General features: G+C 38.6%; 1 protein-coding gene across 1 annotated transcript; it reads left to right on the top strand.

The window, feature by feature from the left end:
• The first annotated feature begins 206 nt into the window (after positions 1-206).
• LOC122437183 (protein SET-like) lies at positions 207-15,217 on the top strand. Its single transcript, XM_043461853.1, has 2 exons — positions 207-339; positions 14,478-15,217. The coding sequence occupies exons 1-2, from the start codon at positions 207-209 to the stop codon at positions 15,215-15,217; spliced, it is 873 nt and encodes a 290-aa protein (XP_043317788.1).
• Positions 15,218-21,308: the final 6,091 nt, after the last annotated feature.

Below are 21,308 nucleotides of genomic sequence, written 5' to 3'. Positions count from 1 at the left end.
ATGAAGGCGTTTGGTTCTCAGATTGCGCCTGGTTACTACTTTCTTTCTCAGTTCAAGGGAGTACTTTTCAATTCAACAATAAGAGATATTCTTGAGAACATGAATGGGTATTCATTGCTCTGAACCTTACCAAGTGGTCACGACTCAAGTATTTTCTTTCAACCTCAAGAAGTGAGAGACTAGGAATATAGTGTGACTGGGTAAGAATGCAACTGCGCCTGAGGCTGGGGAGCACAGGCGGAGAGCCACTTGCACAAACCAGATGTGTGACTGGGGACAGGCCATGGTTCCTGTGCTCATGGTCCTCGTCTCAGCTGGGGCTCCCCAGGCGGCTCAGGGGTAAAGAGCCCGCCTGCCAATGAGGGGGAAGTAGAGACACGGGTTAGACCCCTGCGTCAGGAAGACGCCCTGGAGCAGGAAATGGCAACCCACTCCAGTATTCTTGTCTTGAAAATTCTATGGACAGAGGAGCCTGGCGGGTTACAGTCCATGGAGTCGCAAATAGTCACACACGATTGAGCACACACACAGTTGTCCTCACGTTTAAGTTGAAGACATGCGACCAGATCAATGGTTTTCAAATCTTTTTAAAATGACATATGCTGCATTATATGCTTAGTAGATATCATTGCTCATGGAAATAACAAGCACACAGAATTTAGATGGTAAGATTAAAATATGAATACTTTTTTTTGACAATTAAAAAGTGATGGTAATTAATATTTGAGGTGGGAGAAGTATGTTAAGGTAAAATTTAAAATTCTGCCAGAGTTCAGGAAAAAGTGAGAAAATAATCCTGTATTTTCAAAATATAAATTCTATTTTTGTTTATTTAAAAGTGCAATCTGGAGGGCCAAGCACCAGCTTATGGGTTGCCTAACAATGAGGCACACAGCCACTGGCTCAAAAAATAGCACAAGCAGTCAGGCTTAACCTTGTAATACAGGTTATTTTCTGTCTCCTCCTGTTTTTCATTTCACACTTCATTTTCAACTTTTAGTGCTGATTTAAAAGCCATATAACCTTATTCTTCACTCATTCATCACCAATAAAAGCAATTTAAATTAATCTATTTCTTTTTGATTTGGGAGGCTTGGTAAGGACTATAGATGTAAGGGCACCACTGCAGGTTGTGGAGCAACATAGAAAGGGTGGAGCTGGGTCATAACTCATTAAGAAATAATTTTTATCTTCAGCTAAAATGTAATTGAATCTAAAGCAAAATTGCATGAAGACTTGAACATTAGAAATCTTTTCACTCAAGAAACTCATTTCTTTAATTCATAATTTTGTCTCAACTCAGAAGTCTATTTTGTCCATATTTCATGGGTATGGAATAACAGAAATATGTTGCACTTGGCATCTGCAAATCTAGATTCTAATTTTAAAAGTACAATGAGCTAATGTGTAACCTTGCACACATTATGAGACTTTTCTAAAATTTGCTTTTTGTCCTGTAAAATCTGTACTGTGATTCTTATAGAATAAGACAGTTGTGTAAACCAAATAGTTCATTCAATAGGTATTCTTCATACTCCCTGCATGAACAAAAAGCACTGCTGTAGGCATGAGGGACACAGCAGGGACAGAGCAGATGTGATTAGCTTCCTTATGGGGCTCACATTCTAGTGAGTGAACACAGTCAATAACAATCAGAATCCATCCAATCAGAATCCATCCAGTGGAGATTCCTTCTACCGAGAAACATCACAGATTAAGGGTCATGAATAAATGTGGGAGTAAGGAAGTTTGATTATCAAGGATGATTGGGAATAGCCTCTGCAGTAAGGGATGTTTGGACATTAAAGTCTATTTTTTTTTTAATTGCAGAAAGCTGATTAAAACTAGTTTTCAAGTGCCATTGCCACGTAATAAAAGTGGGAAAATTCCCAGGAGTGCGGCCCTGTTGCTCAGAAGCATTATACTCATCTGTTCCAACCATGACATCAAGATGCTCCCTTTCTCTCTCCCCATTGCTAGACTTCACTTTCTCCTGCTTTTTCCTCTCTCACAGGCTAGTTTTTTCAATCTTTATTTTTTCAGATTCTAGCATAACCTTACAACTTGTTAATGCATAATTGACATTTTTTTCCCCAATAGTTCCAGGAAAAGTGTCAAGAGGGTTTTTCCCCTGGCCTGGCTTGAATCAGTTGTCCATTTCTAAGTTAATCCTCATGGTTACCACTCAAAATAGTAAAGATGATTTGTAATTAAGGTATTTACTTTTAGGGCTTCCTTGGTGGCTCAGATAGTAAAGAATCTGCCTTCAACATAGGAGGGCTGGGTTTGACCTTTGGGTCGGGAAGATCCCCTGGAGAAGGGAATGGCAACCCAGTACAGTATTCTTGCCTGGCGAATCCCATGGGCAGAGGAAGCTGGCAGGGCTATAGTTTATGGGGTCACGAAGAGTCAGACATGACTAACTGACTAACACACACACACTTTTAAAGGTGATGCTAAGAAATATTCTTTAATATTTCTTTTCTCTTCTTTTGTTCATTCGAGTTGTTTTCTCTAAGTTGTATCACAGTCCTGAATTTCTCTGATCGTATTTATAAATGAAGTGTCAGGTTCATTATTATAGGTCTGTGTTGCCTTGACAGTTGTAACACCGGTTTCCACAGCAGGCCTCCTTAAATTGGAGTGTTGTGAACTCTTTGTAAATGACCCAGACATATTCAGGCAGGCAGTTCTCCTTTTAAGCAGCATTGGTGGAGAGTAAGTAGGAAACACAGAGTTCAATTTTATTGTCAATTTGTTGGGTTGTTGTTTAGGTGCCAATTCGGGTCTGACTCTTTGCAATCCCGTCGGGATCCTCTGTCCATGAGATTTCCCAGGCAAGAATACTGGAGTGGGGTGCCATTTTCTTCCCCAGGAGATCATCTCAACTCAGGGATAGAACCCATGTCTCCTGTATTGGCAGGCAGATTCTTTGCTGTCAGTTTCTTTCCCTTGTCAGTTTTGGAACTTTCTATTCCAGATACAACTTTAAAAGCTATGTTTTTTGTTTTTTTGTTTTTTTTCTCAAACATTACTTTTTGATATATGTCCAAAGCTCTGTTTTTCCTGAACAGAACAATTCCACATCATGGTTCAAATAAGATGCTGTGAAGTTTCACAATGAATAATTTGTAATCTCAAGTGTCAATTACACCTTTAGAAATGCTTCTATATTTCGATCTGTGGATTGAGCCATGGCTCAGGCAGAATTGTAGGAAATACCATACCAAGTTGTCAAAGGAAACAAGGTCTAAAAACTGGAAAGCAATAATCCAGTCCTAAAGGTGACTTGGGCTCAGTGGTACAGAATCTGCCTGCAATGAAGGAGCTACAGGAGACACAGGTTTGATCCCTGGGTTGGGAAGATCCCCCGGAGGAGGTCATGGCAACCCACTCCAGTTCTTGCCGGAGAATCCCATGGACAGAGGAACCTGATAGGCTAAAGTGAATAGGGTCACAGAGAGTCAGACGTGACAGAAGCGACAGAGCACGCACGCACAAAGGCGACAGGGCTTCCCCGGTGGCTCAGTGGTAAAGGATCTGCCTGCCAATGCAGGAGATGCAGGTTCAACTCCTGGGTCAGGAAGATCCCCTGGAGAAGGAAATGGCAACCCACGCCAGTATTCTTACCTGGGAAATCCCATGGTGAGCTACAGTCCATGGGGTTGCAAACGAGTCAGACACGACTCAGCAACTAAACAGCAAATTCAGGGGTAAAATACTTCAAGGTATTTACTCAGCAGAGTTAACTTATTTGAATTCTAATATGTATTTTGGTATTTGCTTGCTTTACTTTGCTTCCCTGGTGGCTGTTTTATTTTTGCTTAGTCTTTCAGTATAATGCTACAGACTCTTCCAGAGAGAATTTTTTATTTATTTAGGAAACTCTCATTGTCTTAATCTCAGGGCAGAACTTGTATTCTATATACCCAGGAAGGGGTGGGGCATGGTTCACTGGCTATGTGGCAGGTGGTCCTTGAACTCATGAAAGTATGTTTCTCCTTACTTCCTCATGTGTGTCACTAATAGCTGGAGGAAGAAGAAAATACATGGGCAGGGGGGATCGATCACCTTGCTTTTAAAGCTGAGCATTGTCTGAGGTCAGTTGTCTTTGTTGAGGTTCTTTCAAGGCTCAGGAGTGAATTCTTAACTATTCTGGATCTTTCTGGGCTGCCTCTCTCCAAACTGAATGCCGTCTGGATGTCTGTAAAAGTTTAATTAGCTCATCTCTGGAGATCTTGATGCATATTTCAAAGTACAAGGGATGTGTGAGAGCTGGAACAAAAAGGAACCAGGTCCTGTGACTGGTCTGCCTGCTCCGTGCCCAAGGCAGCACAAGGCTCAGTACCTAAGACCAGGGTAGAAGCCCCCAGGTGGCGCCTCTCTCGGAAATCCCTCTGACCTGGCATCTCATGGGACATGCTCTGATCTGCCATTCATTCCTACCTCAGGGACACACTCCTATCTGCCATTCATTCCTACCTTGGGTTTTTCAAGTCCTCCTTTCTCTTTACTTTCTGGGTTTGTTTTTTTTTTTTTTTTTTTTTACTCTTCACCTAATCTCTTGCTGATTCTTGAAGACTTCACGGATCAAAGGGTCCACTGACTGTCATGAATACCAATGACTTTCTCTCACCTAGTTCTTGGAGAACAAGGTGTTCTACATGGAGGAGGGCGTTGTGCATTGCAATGGAAAATAGTGAATGCACTCTTCCTGTTTGTGACTCACACAACCATCCTCTTACACACATAAGCACACCCATTAGAGTGTGCAGCAAAGGATGGAGCTCATTACTAGGAACCTTGGGGGAGAAGCTTCACACAGCTCTGTGGCCAGTCTCAGAGTTTCTAAAGTCAGGTGTCTTGCCAAAAGGAAGAAAATGTCCTTCAGAAAATTCACATCTGCTCTACAACAAAAATTTCTACCCCTCTAATTAAAGTTATTTGGATCCTTTTTCTCATGTACTAATTTCCTTGGCCTTTTTTATAAGAGAGATTTTTCCCTCCTCCTAGTACTGAATTACTTTGCAAAACATCTTATATTACCTGCTAATGAATGTCACTTTACCAGAACTACTTCTAATTACAAAGCTTCCCACCACAGTATGAGAGATGGCCCTTTTTAATATGCTAATTTCTCCAGAACATTTCTGGAGAGTATTTTTCCCCTCTTCCAATGTATTTTTCCATTTAATAAATATTTATTGTATATTCACTAAACACACTATATTGTGCAAAGGGCTGTAGAGAGAGAAAATGAGATCAAGTCTTTGTCCTTGGAGAGATTAAATTATTGTAGAGGAAACAGATTAGAATCAAGAAAACAAAATATTAACAGATTTTTATTAATTATGTGACCAATTGGAGATTGTGATAACGACATCAGGAGAGCATACTCTAGATAGGGTTGTCAGAAGAGGAGGTAAATTTTGAATTGAGATCCGAAAAATAGGATGGAATCAGCTATGCAAATAGTTGAGGAGAGACCCTTTTCGTAACTAGGGTACAGCAGATGCAAGTCCCTACAAAGTCACAAAGACTTGGCATGCTCTTGAAAGCATAGAAGGCTTGTGAAACACAAGCGCAAAGTAACAGAGGATCCATCAAGCTACGATAATGAGATGATTTTATTCTAACTGCAAGAAGAAGCTATCAGGGGATTTTTTAAAGGGAGAGGGAGTACATTATGACCTGAATTCTGTTTTTAAAAATACATCTTTGTTGCTTCATGGAGGTTGAGTTTTAGGGGAATAAGAATGAAGCAAACAGATAAGGTAGGGTGCCCTTCCATTAGCTTATTCAAGCAATGCAAGTCAAGAAGAGAGGCATTGTGGAGGGCAAGAAATAGAGCAGGCTTAGGTATATTATTTGGATACAACAAACAGGACTTCCTGACAGACTAACTGTCAGTGATAAGGAAAAGAAAAAGTCAAACATCACTGAACTATAACCTGCTCCTTGATCTCTATTATTGCTCTTTCTAAAGTAGTATAACCTCTCTGTGCCTTTGTTTCAACTTTAAAATGAGGAAACTTTTCTTACTTCATGAAGTTGTTACTAGTTTCATATTAATGTATAACAGGGATTTAGAACGTTTCTTGACATATAGTATCTGCTACATTAGTGTTAGCATCTATTAATGTTAAAATATATTATTATCATTATGATTGGTATTGCTTTAGTCAGATCAAAGCTGCCCTCTATTTATCACGTTTGTTTCAAAATTTCCTGTCCCCCCTTCCCTTCCCTGTGTTTCAGCACTGTTATGAAATTATTCTTTCCCAACTATCTTTTTTCTGACATTTCAATTTTGGCAGTTTCTTCCTAAGGATAATAAGAAGACAGATTAAGCTTGTATGTTCAAGATACCATCTTGAATTGGGAGGTATTTATATATTTTTTTATATTACTGAATGATATACACTACTCCTCAGCCCTGATGTGTAGAAAGTAAAAAAATATTCTGACCCAAGAAGTCAACACTCCCAGCAACTACATAGATTTATTTAATTTTTTTGGAAGCCATTCATTCTCACCCTTGTGAGAATGTGGGCTAATCTCCCAGGACTGGGTTAAAATTGACATAGTGTTGAAAACAAGCAACAGTGTATGCAATATATTCACAAAAGCTTGATGTGTACAATAATTTTGAAAACAAACAGGCATCAGAACAAAGATTCCGGCATCAGAAAGTAAGTTTGAGTTTTGAGGTAAACCTAGGGGTTGCCATAGGGCTGATGAAAATCAGAGAATGCTGCAAAACTTCAGCACCAAGATGAGATCATCCAGTGGCATGGGAGGGGCAGTGGTCCCCTGATGCTTCTGAGTCTGGACATTTTTTTTCATTCTTATATTTTTTTGAAATGTTTATATGAGCACAGTGAAACTAAATTTTAGAGACACTGAATGTCATTTGGATATCATTTGTTGTTTTTGTTCAGAAGCTAAGTCGTGTCTGACTCTGCAACATGGGCTGCAGCGCATCAGGCTCCTCTGTCCTCCACCATCTCCCAAAGTTTGCTCACATTCTTGTCCACTGAATCAGTGATGCTCTCCAACCGACACAACCCCTTCTCTTTTTGCTTTCACACTTTGCGTCAGAGTCTTTTCCAGTGAGTCAGCTCTCTGCATCAGGTGGCCAAAAAGTATTGGAGCTTCAGCTTCAGCAGCAGTGCTTCTAATGAATGTTCAGGGTTGATTTCCTTTTGAGTTGACTGTTTTGACCACCTTGCAGTCCAAAGAGTCTCCAGCACCACAATTCAAAAGCATCAATTAAGCATCTTTTAATTTCATGGCTGCAGTCACCATTGGCAATTATTTTGGAGCCCAAGAGAAGAAAATTTGTCACTGTTTCCACTTTATCCCCTTCTATTTGCCATGAAGTGATGGGACCAGGTGCCATGATCTTAGTTTTTTGAATGATGAGTTTCAAGCCAGCTTTTTACTCTCTTCTTTGACCCTCATCAGAGACTCTTTAGTTCCTCTTCATTTTCTGCCATCAGAGTGGTATCACCTGTGTATCTGAGGTTGTTAATATTTCTCCTGGCAATGTTGATTCCAGCTTTTGATTTATCCATCCTGACATTTTGCATAATGTGCTCTGCATAAAAGTTAAACAGGATGACAATATACAGCTTTGTCATACTCCCTTTCCAATCTTAAACCAGTCAGTTGTTCCATGTCTGGTTCTAACTGTTGATTCCTGACCTGCATGCAGGTTTCTCAGAAGACAGGTTAAGGTGTTCTGGTTCTTCTGTCTCTTTAAGAATTTTTCACAGTTTGTTGTGATCCACACAATCAAAGGCTTTAGTGTAGTCAATGAAGCAGAAGTAGATGTCTTTCTGGAATTCCCTTGCTTTCTCCATGATCCAACATATGCTGCTAATTTGAGGTCTGGTTGGTTTGCCTTTTCTAAACCCAGCTTGAATGTCTGGAATTTCTCCATTCACAAAGTGCTGAGGTCTTGCAATACTTTCCCTTTTGATTTTTCTGGAAGCATAACGCCTCCTTTGTTTATAGTTGTGGCTGCATTTGTTTCAACTAATACTGCATCAAAGAGGGAAGAAACTTTTTAAATGCCTGTCCTCCAGGACACCAACTGTCACAGGTCATACTCTGCTCTCAAGCTGTCACTGCAAGGGAAGACCCCGCAATGCTGCCCTCCAGGGTTGGAGAGTAGACCACCCAGTGGGCAGGCATGCTCTCCCACCATGCTGCCATCCCGCAAAAGGGCTGGCCCACCAGCATGCACCATGATTCACTGCCTGGACTTCGCACAGGCATCTGAAGGCAGAGGGAGAGGGGAAAGAAGAGAGGACCTCTTTCTAGGCTTTTCCAGGCCTCTGGAGAGGTGAAAGTGCTCTGGGTTTTAAGGCCACAGTGTACGAGTTAGTCAGCCTTGCTTCTAATGCCTGCTATGGAGTATATTTTACCATACGCTGCATCCCAGATATTCTTGGTCGGTGCTTAAGGCAACATCTCCTCTGATATTTTATTATCATTTATACCCTCTGCTATGGTATTATTTTGAGTTTCTCCTTCCCAGATTCAACCCCATACTATTCTGCTTCATGTTAATACATCTAGTGGTATCTGGAAACTTCATATTGTAGCAAAAAAGCACAACAAAACAATGTGTTCCCAGAATAATAGCACATTCACACTGTTTGTTGTATGTGAAACTTGGCGCTCCATAAAGCTTGTCACTTAGACTGAAACCTCTCAAGCCAAAGCTGCCTTGTCTAGTTCAACATATGGTCTTATTTTGTTTCATGTACCATGTACACTGGTATTCTGCAGCTGTTGGTTATTATTGTATTCTATAAATGTTAAAAAAATTTAGTTGGCTGAAAATGTTTGAATAGTCTATATCCTTATCAGATTTTTTCATCTGTTTTATCATTTATTGGGAGTGCTAACATTTCCAACTATATATTTATTAATGTTTCTCCCTTTCTTTGCTCATGTTAGTTTTTACTTCATATATAGTGAAGGTGTATTTTTAGATATATACACATTTATAATTATTTTGTCTTCCTGGTGAATTGACAGCATAAAGTTTCAGTGCTATGAAATGCTAATGTTTACTTCTGACAATACTTCATGCTTGAAGTCTATATTCTCAATGTCAATAGACACTATGTTTATGATTAGCATTTTTATGATATTTTCCTATCTTTTTAAACTATCTGTGGTATTGTATGTAATGGCCATCTTTTGTAAACAGCGTGTAATTAGTTGGATCTTGCTTTGTTATACAATCTGATAATCTCTGTGTTTTAATTAGGCAGCTTTATCTAATTACAATGAATATAGTTTGTGGTTGACCATAAGACTACTGTTTTGCCAACTGTTTTATGTTTGAGCTATTTCTATTTTTTGTTCCATGCTTCCTCTTTTCCTGCCTTCTTTTTGAATGTATACCTTTATTTTAGTTTCCATTTTATTACTCTGACTTACAGTTTTGTCCCTGTTTGCTCTGAAGATGACAACATGTTATTTTGAATTATTATTGTCCACTACAAACTAATGGCATTTCACTTGAAATTTTTGAATATTGCAGCAATATATTGATAATTAAATTTAATACTCCCACACCATATTTTGTGCTACTTTGAAATGCATTCAACCTACACATGTGTTTTAAATCAAACCTCACATTATTATTTTCACTTTAAATAAGTATCCCTTATTTAAGTAATTTAAAAAGTAAAAAAAAAAAAAAAAAAAAGCCTTTTATAATCTATTATGTATTTACCAGTCTGCCTTTCTTCTTTCCTTTGTGCAAATCATGTTTCACCAACACCAAGGGCACCCTTTACCATTTCTTACAATACAGCTGGGCTTTCCCGCTGGCTCAAATGGTAAAGAGTCTGCCTGCAATTCTGGAGACCTAGGTTTGATCCCTGGGTTGGGAAGATCCCCAGGGAAGGGAATGGTAACCCACTCCAGTATTCTTGCCTGGAGAATTCCATGGACAGAAGAGCCTGGCGGGCTACAGTTCACGGGGTTACAAAGATTTGGACACGACTGAGCAACTAACACACACATACACACACACAGTACAAGTATGCTGGTAATGAATTCTCATAACTTTCATCTGAAAATGCCTTTATTTGACTTCTATTTTTAAACAATAACAATCCTGTGCTTAAAATTCTAGTCTGAGATTTTTTTTTTTTCCTTTCAACATTGAAGAAAAAGCCATGGCCCATTGTCTCATGGCTTATATTTTGATGAGAAACCACTCCCCCAGGAATGTTAATAATCTTTTTTGCTCTGTTGCTTTCAAATTTTCTCTTTTTTTTTTGGTTCTTGTGGGGAAAGAGAAAATTAGCCAAGATGGCATGATCAGACTCGCAGTTTTGAGAGTTGACATTTTTTGTAATAATTATAAAAATTTTTTGCCATTATTTCCTAAAATAGCTTTCTGTTCCAACCTCTCTCTTTTATTCTGTAATCTGTAATCCCAATTATACTGTGTATATATTATATTACCTGATATTGTCTCATAATTCACTAACGATTTTTCAACCTTTTCTCTTTCTATGCTTCAGTTTGGATAGTTTCTATTAACATTATTCTGTCTTCAAGTTTTTGAAGCTTAACAATCTTTACTTCCTGGGTTTTCCACTTGTTAAACTCACCCACTAAACTTTTCATTTTAGATTTTATAGTTTTCAGGTTAAGGATTTCCAGTTCTTTACTGATATCCTCTCATCTCTGTACTATGTTCATATATTTCTATAAAATTTAAGAACATATCTATGATCTATCTGAAGTCTTTGTCATAATTGCAAGATCTCTGTCACCTTGCTGTATGTTCCCATCAATTTTTTGTTCTGATTTTGAATCATATCTCCTTGCTTCTTCACATGTCTGGTAATATTTTATCATTTGATGCACATTGCATATGCTATATTGTTGATAATATAGACTTTGTTGCCTTGTTTTGATTTGTTAGAGAATTACTTTATTAGCACATCAACTCCATTTTTTGGTTTTATTTTTCGGGTTTCTTAGAACTCCAATGTCTTAGTTGGACTCTCAGTTCAACTTAGAATCTTAGTTCATCTCATAGCTCCCCCTTATCTATTATTTGCAAAATCTATAGATAGAGAATCATCCTGAACATTAATTGCTTAACATTTCATGGAATAATCAAGACAATTCCTATGGAGATTTCTGGATCCCCTTCTCTGTGCAGCTTCCTCCTTTCTGCCTGAAAGCTAGATATCTTCTTAGTAACTCCAAATTCTCATCTCTATCTTCTTAGCTTAGCAAAATATTCTGCTTAATATAGGCTCCACTTCCCTGCACTGAGGTTCAGAAGCTCCTCCAAGCAGAAAAATCAATGCAATTGTAGGCCTAATCCCATGTGTTTTTCTTGTGTCTGGAATCACAGATGTATACTGTCTATTGCTCAGTGTCTGAAACCAGTTGCTTCATATAGTTTTCCCAGATTTCTTTTTCTTTCTTTTTTTTTTTATAGTGGGAGAACTTATCTGAAACTAGGAACTTGGTCATGGATTAGAGAAGTCCTAAAGCTACTCTTTCACCTTATTTATCTCAGGATCTTTGTAAAATATAAAATCCCCTGTTCCTTTTATGTTTGAGCCATTTTATTACACATAGCACCTCCTTATAATAGTCAATAAATGTTTTCCTAGTCTTAAATGTTCACTTATTGAAAGATTTAACTCCTAGTTTATAGACTTCTGGTTTATCTCCTGTGTTATCAATATCTTTAAAGATATCAACATCCATCTAGTGACATAAAACATCCTCAGTTCTTTAATATGTTTCTCTTTAAAAGCTTTTTATTCTTCTTCAGGTCTATGACTCTTTTTTATAGTTACCCTCTGGATTTTGTCATCACTTGAAATATATTTTACGCCTTCAATGATAAATTCAGACAACTATGTCTTCAAAATAGACTGTATTCTTTTACTCAGTTGCTCCCAGATCTTCAGTCATTTGACTTCTGTAGGACCTCTAATGTGTACATATTTATATCAACTGTCTCCCTATCATTTCCTTCTGAGTTAATTTCTTTTACTGTGCATCAGATTCCATTTCAACAACATTCTTGCCAAAACCCTCAGCAATCACATTTACTTGACTCCTTGCACCCTACTGTACCAAAACAAAACAAAACAAAACATGACACTTAGCTTCCATCTATTCATCTTCTCTGTTGTAGGCTGCTAAGCATTGGACAGAAATAGCACCTTACTCAGATTAGTGACACTGAAATTTATGATTCACAGCTTCCCATGAGACTTCAATTTACCACATCACACCAGCATTTCTTATGTTTTGTTCCTTTCCCATTTACCACAGAAACTATGTCAAATATATTCACTTTCTTCTTATAACTGACTCTTTCATTCACTATCTCATTCTTAATCAACATCCTTCTTTGAATGACAGTCATCAACTGATATTTTTCAATTCCTACCACCAAACAGACCAATAATAGCACTCATCCTGCCCATCTCTCCTGCAACAAAGAAATGTGTCCCTTCTGCCCAAGTTTGTGAAATGTATTCTCACTATCTCTGTCTCTTCAAAGATTCTCCCTCTAGTGGCTTTTTTTGTTAGAATCTAAATATATTCAAGCCTCTCTTCTCAGAAGTCCCTTTTAATCCCAGGTCCCTCTTTGCTGTTTTGGTTCAGTCTTGAGTTGTGTCTAGCTATTTGACACCCCATGGACTGTAGCATGCCAAGCTTCTCTGTCCTCTGCTATCTCCCAGAGTTTGCTCAATTCATGTCCCTTGAGTCAGTGATACTATATTATTTCTTTCCTCTTGCTCATAGAGAGACTCTAGAGACAGATTATCTCTGTGTGTATCCCAGATCTGCCACTTATTAGTTAGTTACAATTAATGTAATGTTTTTAGCAACTCATTTAACTGACTGTGATTTCCTCCTCTGTAATACCACATAAGATAGACTGAATATATATATACATTTGTAAATGCCTGGAAGATAAGCTACTTAATAAGTCTTGGATATTATAATTCTAAATATTATTAGTTAAGCCAAACTTCCTGAGAAGACTGAATACAAGCTACGTTTACTTTTTTATCTCTGTCTCAGCACTCAAGTCTCAGCGATCTGGCAGCCATGTCAAATGTTTGGCAAAATGTTCTTGCTGAGCCATTTACTCAATTGAACAGGTATTTCTGTCTGTATCTTTCCTGACTTTAGGCAGTATTTGACATTGCTGATCATTTGTACCTCCTATAGCATTCCTTTCTTTTTATTTCAGTGCAGTCACACGCTGGGTTTTCTTCTACATGTTGGATATTCCTTCTTACTATAGTTTGCATTTTTTTTGAAAATTTCAGTGTTTTAAAAAATCTTAAATGTCAGGTTCCTCAGAATTCTCCTCTAAGTCTCCCTGATCTTACTATCCGTATGCCCTCAATACATTTGCTGATTATTTATGAATCTTGGTCTTCAGCTGAAGCCTGTCTCCTGAGTACCAGATCAATTCAGCTACTAAAATCTCCACAGGAATCTTACATTCAGCACATATAAAAATTAACTCATCTCTGGCCTCCCTAAGCTGATCGCATATTCTTTAGTTCAACCTTACATAGCATGGCCACTGAAGAACTCCAGAGGCCATTATTCATTTTGCAGTAAGCAAGGAGGACAGTTAATATAAAATTCAACTTAAAGGTGCTCCCCCAAGATTTGTATAATATGGTAATCTATCCTATATCTGAGTTAAAATCCCATATGTTATGTTGGATTCTGCTCTCCATGACACCCTGTCAAGCACTGTCAACTCCAATTACTAATTCTCTCATAGTCCCATCCTCCTCCCAATTTCCGTGCAACTCCTCCTCCTAGACATCTCCTGATTCTTTTAATATGAAGCCCAAACTTCACACAATTTAGAATTTTCAGGTACTGTCCTACTTTACCATTCTGGCTTCAACTCTAGCTACTCTTCCTTAGTACACAACAATCAAGATGTACTGCAAGTTTCTCAACCATGCTGTGCATTCTCTTACCTCTAGGCTTCTAGGCATGCTTTTCACTTTCTTTGGAATAATCTACTTATTCTTTTCCCTAAGAAGGCTTAGTTTAGTCTTCCATAATGTAGACTCTAGACAAGGACTTGATTTCAAGAGGTTTATCTTGGAGATAATCTCAAAAGAAATGGTAGAAAAGTGGGTGAAACAGAAGGAAAGAAAGGTGAAACAGTATCTTAGTGAACATGTTACCACTATAGGCAGTGGGAACTCAATTCCACTGGGAACTTTTGGGATATAACATAGAGTACATCTGAGAACAGTCCCATATAAAAAGCAAATTAGAGTTCTCTGAGCTTGCAGTAACTTTCTCTTCCCCTGGGAGGGCTCTTGGCTTTTTTCCCAGCATGGCCCCCAAACACCAGTTTTCACTTCCACTCCAAGCTAAGAAACTGCAAACAATGTAGCTGACTCTTGCCTCCAGGCCAGGTGAGGCATCTGCTTCTTCAAACTTGCCAAAGGAAGAAAAAGAACAGCAAGAAGCAATCGAACATATTGATAAAGTACAAAATGAAATAGACAGACTTAATGAACAAGCCAGTGAAGAGATTTTTAAAGTAGAACAGAAATATAACAAACTCTGCCAACCATTTTTTCAGAAGAGGTCGAAATTGACTGTCAAAATCCCAAATTTGGGGGTAACAACATATGTTAAACATCCACAAGTGTCTGCACTGCTTGGGGAAGAGGATGAAGAGGTGCTGCATTATTTGACAAGAGTTGAAGAGACAGAATTTGAAGACATTAAATCAGGTTACAGAATTGATTTTTATTTTGATGAAAACCCTTACTTCAAAAATAAACTTCTCTCCAAAGAATTTCATCTGAATAAGAGTGGTGATCTATCTTCAAAGTCCACTGAAATCAAATGGAAACTTGGAAAGGATTTGATGAAACGATCAAGTCAAACACAGAATCAAGCCAGCAGGAAGAGACAGCATGAGGAACCAGAAAGCTTCTTCACCTGGTTTACTGATCATTCTGATGCAGCTGCAGATGAGTTAGGAAAGATCATCAAAGATGATATTTGGCCAAATCTGTTACAGTACTGCTTGGTTCCTGACATGGATAATGAGGAAGGGGAAGGAGAAGAAGATGATGATGCCAATGAAGAGGAAGAAGGATTGGAAGATATTGATGAAGAAGGGGATGAGGATGAGGAAGGGTGAAGAAGATGACTGATGGAACATTGATGGATTCCAACCTTTTAAAATTCTCTCCAGTCCCTGGGAGCAAGTTGCAGTCTCCCCCCTCCCCTTCTCTTGTGCTCAGTTGCCATGTTTTTGATGTCTCTTTTCTCCTTTATACCATGGTTCACAACTTATTTTGGGGGGAAATATCTTCAGCAGAATTCAGTGGGAAAAGAATCTCTACCCCTTCCTTTTCCAAATTCATTTTTATCCCTTCCTGTCTCAACAAAAATTTATGGGATCAACACCACCATGCTCTGTGGGGGGAAAAAAGAGAGAAACCTCCTGCTCCTTTAGCCCTGCTGGAAACGGGAGGGTGTTAGGCCCTATGCAGTAATGTGTGAAATTCTAGCTTTTCCCCTCCTTTCTCTATATATTGTGCTCAGAGATAAGACACGGTGTTATCTGTGTCTTAAGATACTGTGTCTCTATGTGAATCTGGACAGTTAGCATTTACCAACATGTATCTGTCTACTTTCTCTTGTTTAAAAAGAGAAAAAAAAAAAAAAAAAAAACAACGAAACTGGGGTTATAGAAGGTCAGCAAATGGTCGGTTTGAGACGTTTGAGTGGGTTAAGTGGGCATTTTGACAACATGGCTTCTCATTTGGCATGTTTGATTGTGGTGTTTAATGGACATCCCTGCAGTTTAAGATGATACTTTTAAAATAAAATTCTTTCCTAATGATGACTTGAGCCCTGCCACTCAATGGGAGAATCAGCAGAGCCTGTAGGATCTTATTTGCAGTTGACATTCTCTACTGTAATTTTGATCCTGTTTGTTTATAAAGTTTTCTTTTTGTTTCACTGGAAAAGAAAGATGATGCTCAGTTTTAAACATTAAAAGTGTACAAGTTGCTTTGTTACAATAAAACAAAATGTGTATGCATGCACACACGTGTGCAGGCACACACACACACACACAAAGCAAATTAGCTGGGCTACTCATTTTCCATGTTTTCTCCCTCTTTGACTGAGAACATTTCCTGAGGGATCATTTCTCCAACCCGACTGTGGACAGATAGGGTGGGCTTGAGAAACCTCTAAAATAGAGCATGGCAGGTGTTAGAAGTAGATCATCAGCATGCACTGGGAACACATATTGGAAACCAAATCTAATCACAGATAGTCCTTTAATATTCCTCTCCTGTGTAACTTTAAGTTATTTATTACCTTTATCTTGTTAATTAGCACATCTTAGTGTGAGAAATTACAATTAAACTGTAAGTCACTATAGCCATGTGTCTAGTTCAACATGGTTTCCCTAAAACCTGGCCCTGAGTAGACACTTCCTGGACCTTTTGACTGAACTCACTTTTGTTGAGTTTTTTAAATTTGGTAGCAGTAATTACATACCTTTAAAGATTAGTCAAGATACTGTAGACTTTGATTTCTTTCTTTCTGCCTCATTCAGGTAGAAAGATTGGTATTTGGAAATGACTGCAGTAAGGGGCAAGTCACTGTTTGAGATGTCAAAAAGTAATTGTTAAAATGTGGCTTTCATACACTGTGTAACCTGTGTCATTTCTTTATCATTAACCTTCCATCCTGAAAAGTTGTTTCAACACTCCCTTCAAATGCTCACATTTGAGAAATGCCAGAAGACAAACATTTATGTTATAAAATAAGTGGAAATGTCATTTTTAATATGTTCCAAGTGTTTGGTACTTGTACAAATTGGGTCTAACTGTATCATCTGGTGAGATTTCCTCCCCAAAGATGACTAATTGTAATGGCATGATCTTAACAGTGAGTTCTGGGTGAAATAACCAGACATTTCCAGGCTGAATGAATGGCTTTTGTGTCAAACATTGAAAAGCTGAACCATTATATGCTGTTTCCAGATTTATGTTGCCCAAATGGAGTTAAGTTATCTTGTTTTTTCTTCACAGCTTCCATTTTTTAAAATTTATTTATTTATTTTAATTGGAGGCTAATTACTTTACAATATTGTAGTGGTTTTTGCCATACATTGACATGAATCAGTCATGGGTGTACATGTGCTCCCCATCCTGAACCCCCCTCCCCCTTCCCTCCCCATCCATTTAGCAGGAAAAGTCATCACTTCCTTCCTCGGTACTAAATATATCATGGGTCCTATAACCAAAAGGGTCAAGTCCATTTTCTCTACTCTAAAAACATTAATGCAAACATTTATTTGTTTCTCATTTTTTTTTTTTTTACATTTTTTTATTTTTATTTTTATTTTTTTTTTTATTCTTTGAATCAGCCATGGATTTACATGTATTCCCAATCCCGATCCCCACTCCCACCTCCCTCTCCACCCGATTCCTCTGGGTTTTCCCAGTGCACCAGGCCGGAGCACTTGTCTCATGCATCCCACCTGGGCTGGTGATCTGTTTCACCATAGATAGTATACATGCTGTTCTTTTGAAACATCCCACCCTCACCTTCTCCCACAGAGTTCAAAAGTCTGTTCTGTATTTCTGTGTCTCTTTTTTCTGTTTTGCATATAGGGTTATCGTTACCATCTTTCTAAATTCCATATATATGTGTTAGTATGCTGTAATGTTCTTTATCTTTCTGGCTTACTTCACTCTGTATAAGGGGCTCCAGTTTCATCCATCTCATTAGGACTGGTTCAAATGAATTCTTTTTGACGGCTGAGTAAAATTCCATGGTGTATATGTACCACAGCTTCCTTATCCATTCATCTGCTGATGGGCATGTAGGTTGCTTCCATGTCCTGGCTATTATAAACAGTGCTGCAATGAACATTGGGGTGCACGTGTCTCTTTCAGATCTGGTTTCCTCAGTGTGTATGCCCAGAAGTGGGATTGCTGGGTCATATGGCAGTTCTATTTCCAGTTTTTTAAGAAATCTCCACACTGTTTTCCATAGTGGCTGTACTAGTTTGCATTCCCACCAACAGTGTAAGAGGGTTCCCTTTTCTCCACACCCTCTCTGACATGTGCTTTTGTATCTCCATCAGCATCATAAAACTCAATTGTAGTTGTGTCACAGAAAAGGGAGCTGATCCGAAAGGCAGGCAGTGATTGTTTTGAGAATATTGGAGTACAAAAGTTTGCTGTAGAGAAATCAAGATAAAGGATCTAATTATGTAATTTTTATTTACATTGTATCTGCATCTATGTGTTGAAGAAGCATATAATACAAAACTTAAGAAGGTAATAACCACGATATTAAGCTAAATTATTAAGTGCTTACTTTGAGACAGATAATTCTATTAGGCTTATGAATATAAATTCACTCGATCCTCATACCAGTCTATAGAATACGCACCAATAATTGACCCCATTTTACTGATAGGCACAGAAATACTGATTAATGTTTTGAAGGTCACACAATGAATAAGAGCAAAGTCAGAATTTAAATCCAGGAAGTCTGGCTCCAAAGTCCATGTCTAATGGAAAAGAACAAACTTGACCAGCTCTAACCTCAGTGCTCCTTTGCCTGTGCTTAGTCATGCTGGGTCTGCAGCTTCGTCTAGTCAAACAGTAAAGGAATGTTCCCTATAGCTTAAGATACACATAATAGCCTTTTCTCAAGGCTCTGCCTCCCAGGCTTGACCTTTAAGCCATAACACTTTTCATTCACATATAGATAAAAATCTGGAGGACAGAAAATAACACTTGCCTTGGTGAGAGTTTGCAGGAACACAGTGACCAGACCTAACAGGAAAGCCGCAAGAACAAAGGATTATCACATTCCTTCTGGGGGCTGGTCAGCACCAGGAGGTCTGCAACGAGCAACTGGAGCCCCTTTCCTTTTGGTACAAAAGAAGCTTGAATTCTAACTCTGGTAAAATGGTTCTTTGGGACACTAGTCCATCATCTTCTATTTCTGCTGGCTTTCTGAATAAAGTCTCTATTCTTTGCCCGATCGTTTCATCTCTCTGTATATTGATCTGCGTGCAGTGAGCAGTGCAAGCCTGGGCTTGGTAACACATGTACTAACCTCTAGACTGCATGCCAACAAGCAGATTATGGTTTAAGTCAAGGGGCCAAATAGCTTTAATACAAGTCTCAATAAGTTTTGGCAAAACAATATGGCAAGAAAGATCAAAGTAATGAGCGATGGCAAAGGCTTTAGGAAGATCACAACTTTTAAAATAGGCCTTAAGGTTGGATTTAATTTTTGTAAGCAGGGATGGTTTGAGGACACATGAATTTACAAAGACTAGATATCTTAAGCAACAACAAAAAACTGAGAACTTGTTAAAGATTGGGGAAGACTGAAAGCCCATCATAGTCTGCATGTTAGAGGAGTAGCAGGAAATAAAGTTATCAAGATGGTTATGCAAACAGCAATGAACCTGGGAGAAGACAGTCAAGTCTCAATTATGCTATTTACATACTGGATGACCTTGATCAAGATCAATAATCTCTCTTGGCTTTAAGTGGTTTTGTAAAGTCCCACCTAACACTGTTGTTTTGAGGATTAAATGAGAATCCAAATGTTGCAGAATGTTGATTGTGACCTGTGACCATATTGCAGAAATATGTGACTATCATATGGAATGGATGCCACTAAAGACTTCTAAGAAAGATAATTAGAGAGTGGCATGACCAGAATTGCCTAGAGCCCACTCCAGAAGCAGGTATAGGTTAAACTGGAATGTGGAGAGCAGGGTTAAAGACTGGGAAATGTGTTAACAGTTAATTAAATTTGGTTGAGATATAATGAGGATCCAAACTCTAGTACTAACAATTGGGCTTGAAATAAACAGAGACTTCAGAAACATTACAGAATTATACAAAACTGATTTTACACTTGATTTTGATGGAAATGGAGAAAAAAAAAAGTACTCTACCATAATTCTGAAATTTCAGACCAAGTGAATAAGAGAATGTGTTAGTTGCTCAGCCATGTCTGATGCTTTGAGACCCCATAAACTGTAGCCATCTGGCTCCTCTGTCCATGGAATTCTCTAAACAAGAATATTGGAGTGGGTAGTCATTACCCTTCTCCAGGGGATCTTCCTGGAGATCATCAAGAGCCTCTTGATGAAAGTGAAAGAGACAAGTGCTCGGGCCTGGTGCACTGGGAAGACCCAGAGGAATCGGGTGGAGAGGGAGGTGGGAGGGGGGATCGGGATGGGGAATACGTGTAAATCTATGGCTGATTCATATCAATGTATGACAAAAAAAAAATTAATAGAACCAAAAAAAAAAAAAAGCTATAAAAGAAAACTCTGTCTCTGTAGGAATAGACTTATGATCAGAGATTTTAGGACCTAGTACTATAACTATTACATTATGAACCACAATGATGAATCCAGGAGATTTTTAAGTTAGGATCATTTTCAAATAAAACTTTTAAAAGGTATAGCTCTTTTAAAAAAAAAAAAGAAAGTGAAAGAGGAGAGTGAAAAAGTGGGATTAAAGCTCAACATTCAGAAAACTATGATGACATCCAGTCCAATCACTTCATGGCAAATAGATGGGGAAACTGGAAGCAGTGGCTGACTTTATTTTTCTGGGCTCCAAAATCACTGCAGATGGTGACTGCAGCCATGAAATTAAAAGACACATACTCCTTGGAAGGAAAGTTATGGCCAACCTAGACAGCATATTAAAAACCAGAGATATTACTTTGTCAACAAAGGTCTGTCTAGTCAAGTCTATGGTTTTTCCAGTGGTCATGTATGGATGTGAGAGTTGGACTATAAAGAAACCTGAGCGCCAAAGAATTGATGCTTTTGAACTGTGGTGTTAGAGAAGACTCTTGAGAGTCCCTTGGACTGCAAGGAGATCCAACCAGTCCATCCTAAAGGAGATCAGTCCTGGGTGTTCATTGGAAGGACTGATATTGAAGGTGAATTCCAAATAATTTGGCCACATGATGCGAAGAGCTGACTTATTTGAAAAGACCCTGATTCTGGGAAAGATTGAGGGCAGGAGGAGAAGGGGACAACAGAGGATGAGATGGCTGGATGGCATCACTGACTCGATGGGCATGAGTTTGAGTAAACTCCAGGAGTTGGTGATGGACAGGGAGGCCTGGTGTGCTGCTGTTCATGGGGTTGCAAAGAGTTAGACACAACTGAGGGACTGAACTGAACTGAGCCATTACCCTTCTCCCGGGGA

Source organism: Cervus canadensis, chromosome 1 (genome assembly GCF_019320065.1).
Source record: "Cervus canadensis isolate Bull #8, Minnesota chromosome 1, ASM1932006v1, whole genome shotgun sequence".
Taxonomy (NCBI): domain Eukaryota; kingdom Metazoa; phylum Chordata; class Mammalia; order Artiodactyla; family Cervidae; genus Cervus; species Cervus canadensis.
This window is presented reverse-complemented; position numbering and strand designations above follow the sequence as displayed.

Bases quoted from the DNA above. Each gene is read 5' to 3' on its own strand.
- LOC122437183 (XM_043461853.1), top strand. From the start codon at position 207: ATGCAACTGCGCCTGAGGCTGGGGAGCACAGGCGGAGAGCCACTTGCA. The intron at 340-14,477 runs GTAAAGAGCCCG...CCTCCAGGCCAG, and splicing joins GCTCCCCAGGCGGCTCAGGG to GTGAGGCATCTGCTTCTTCA.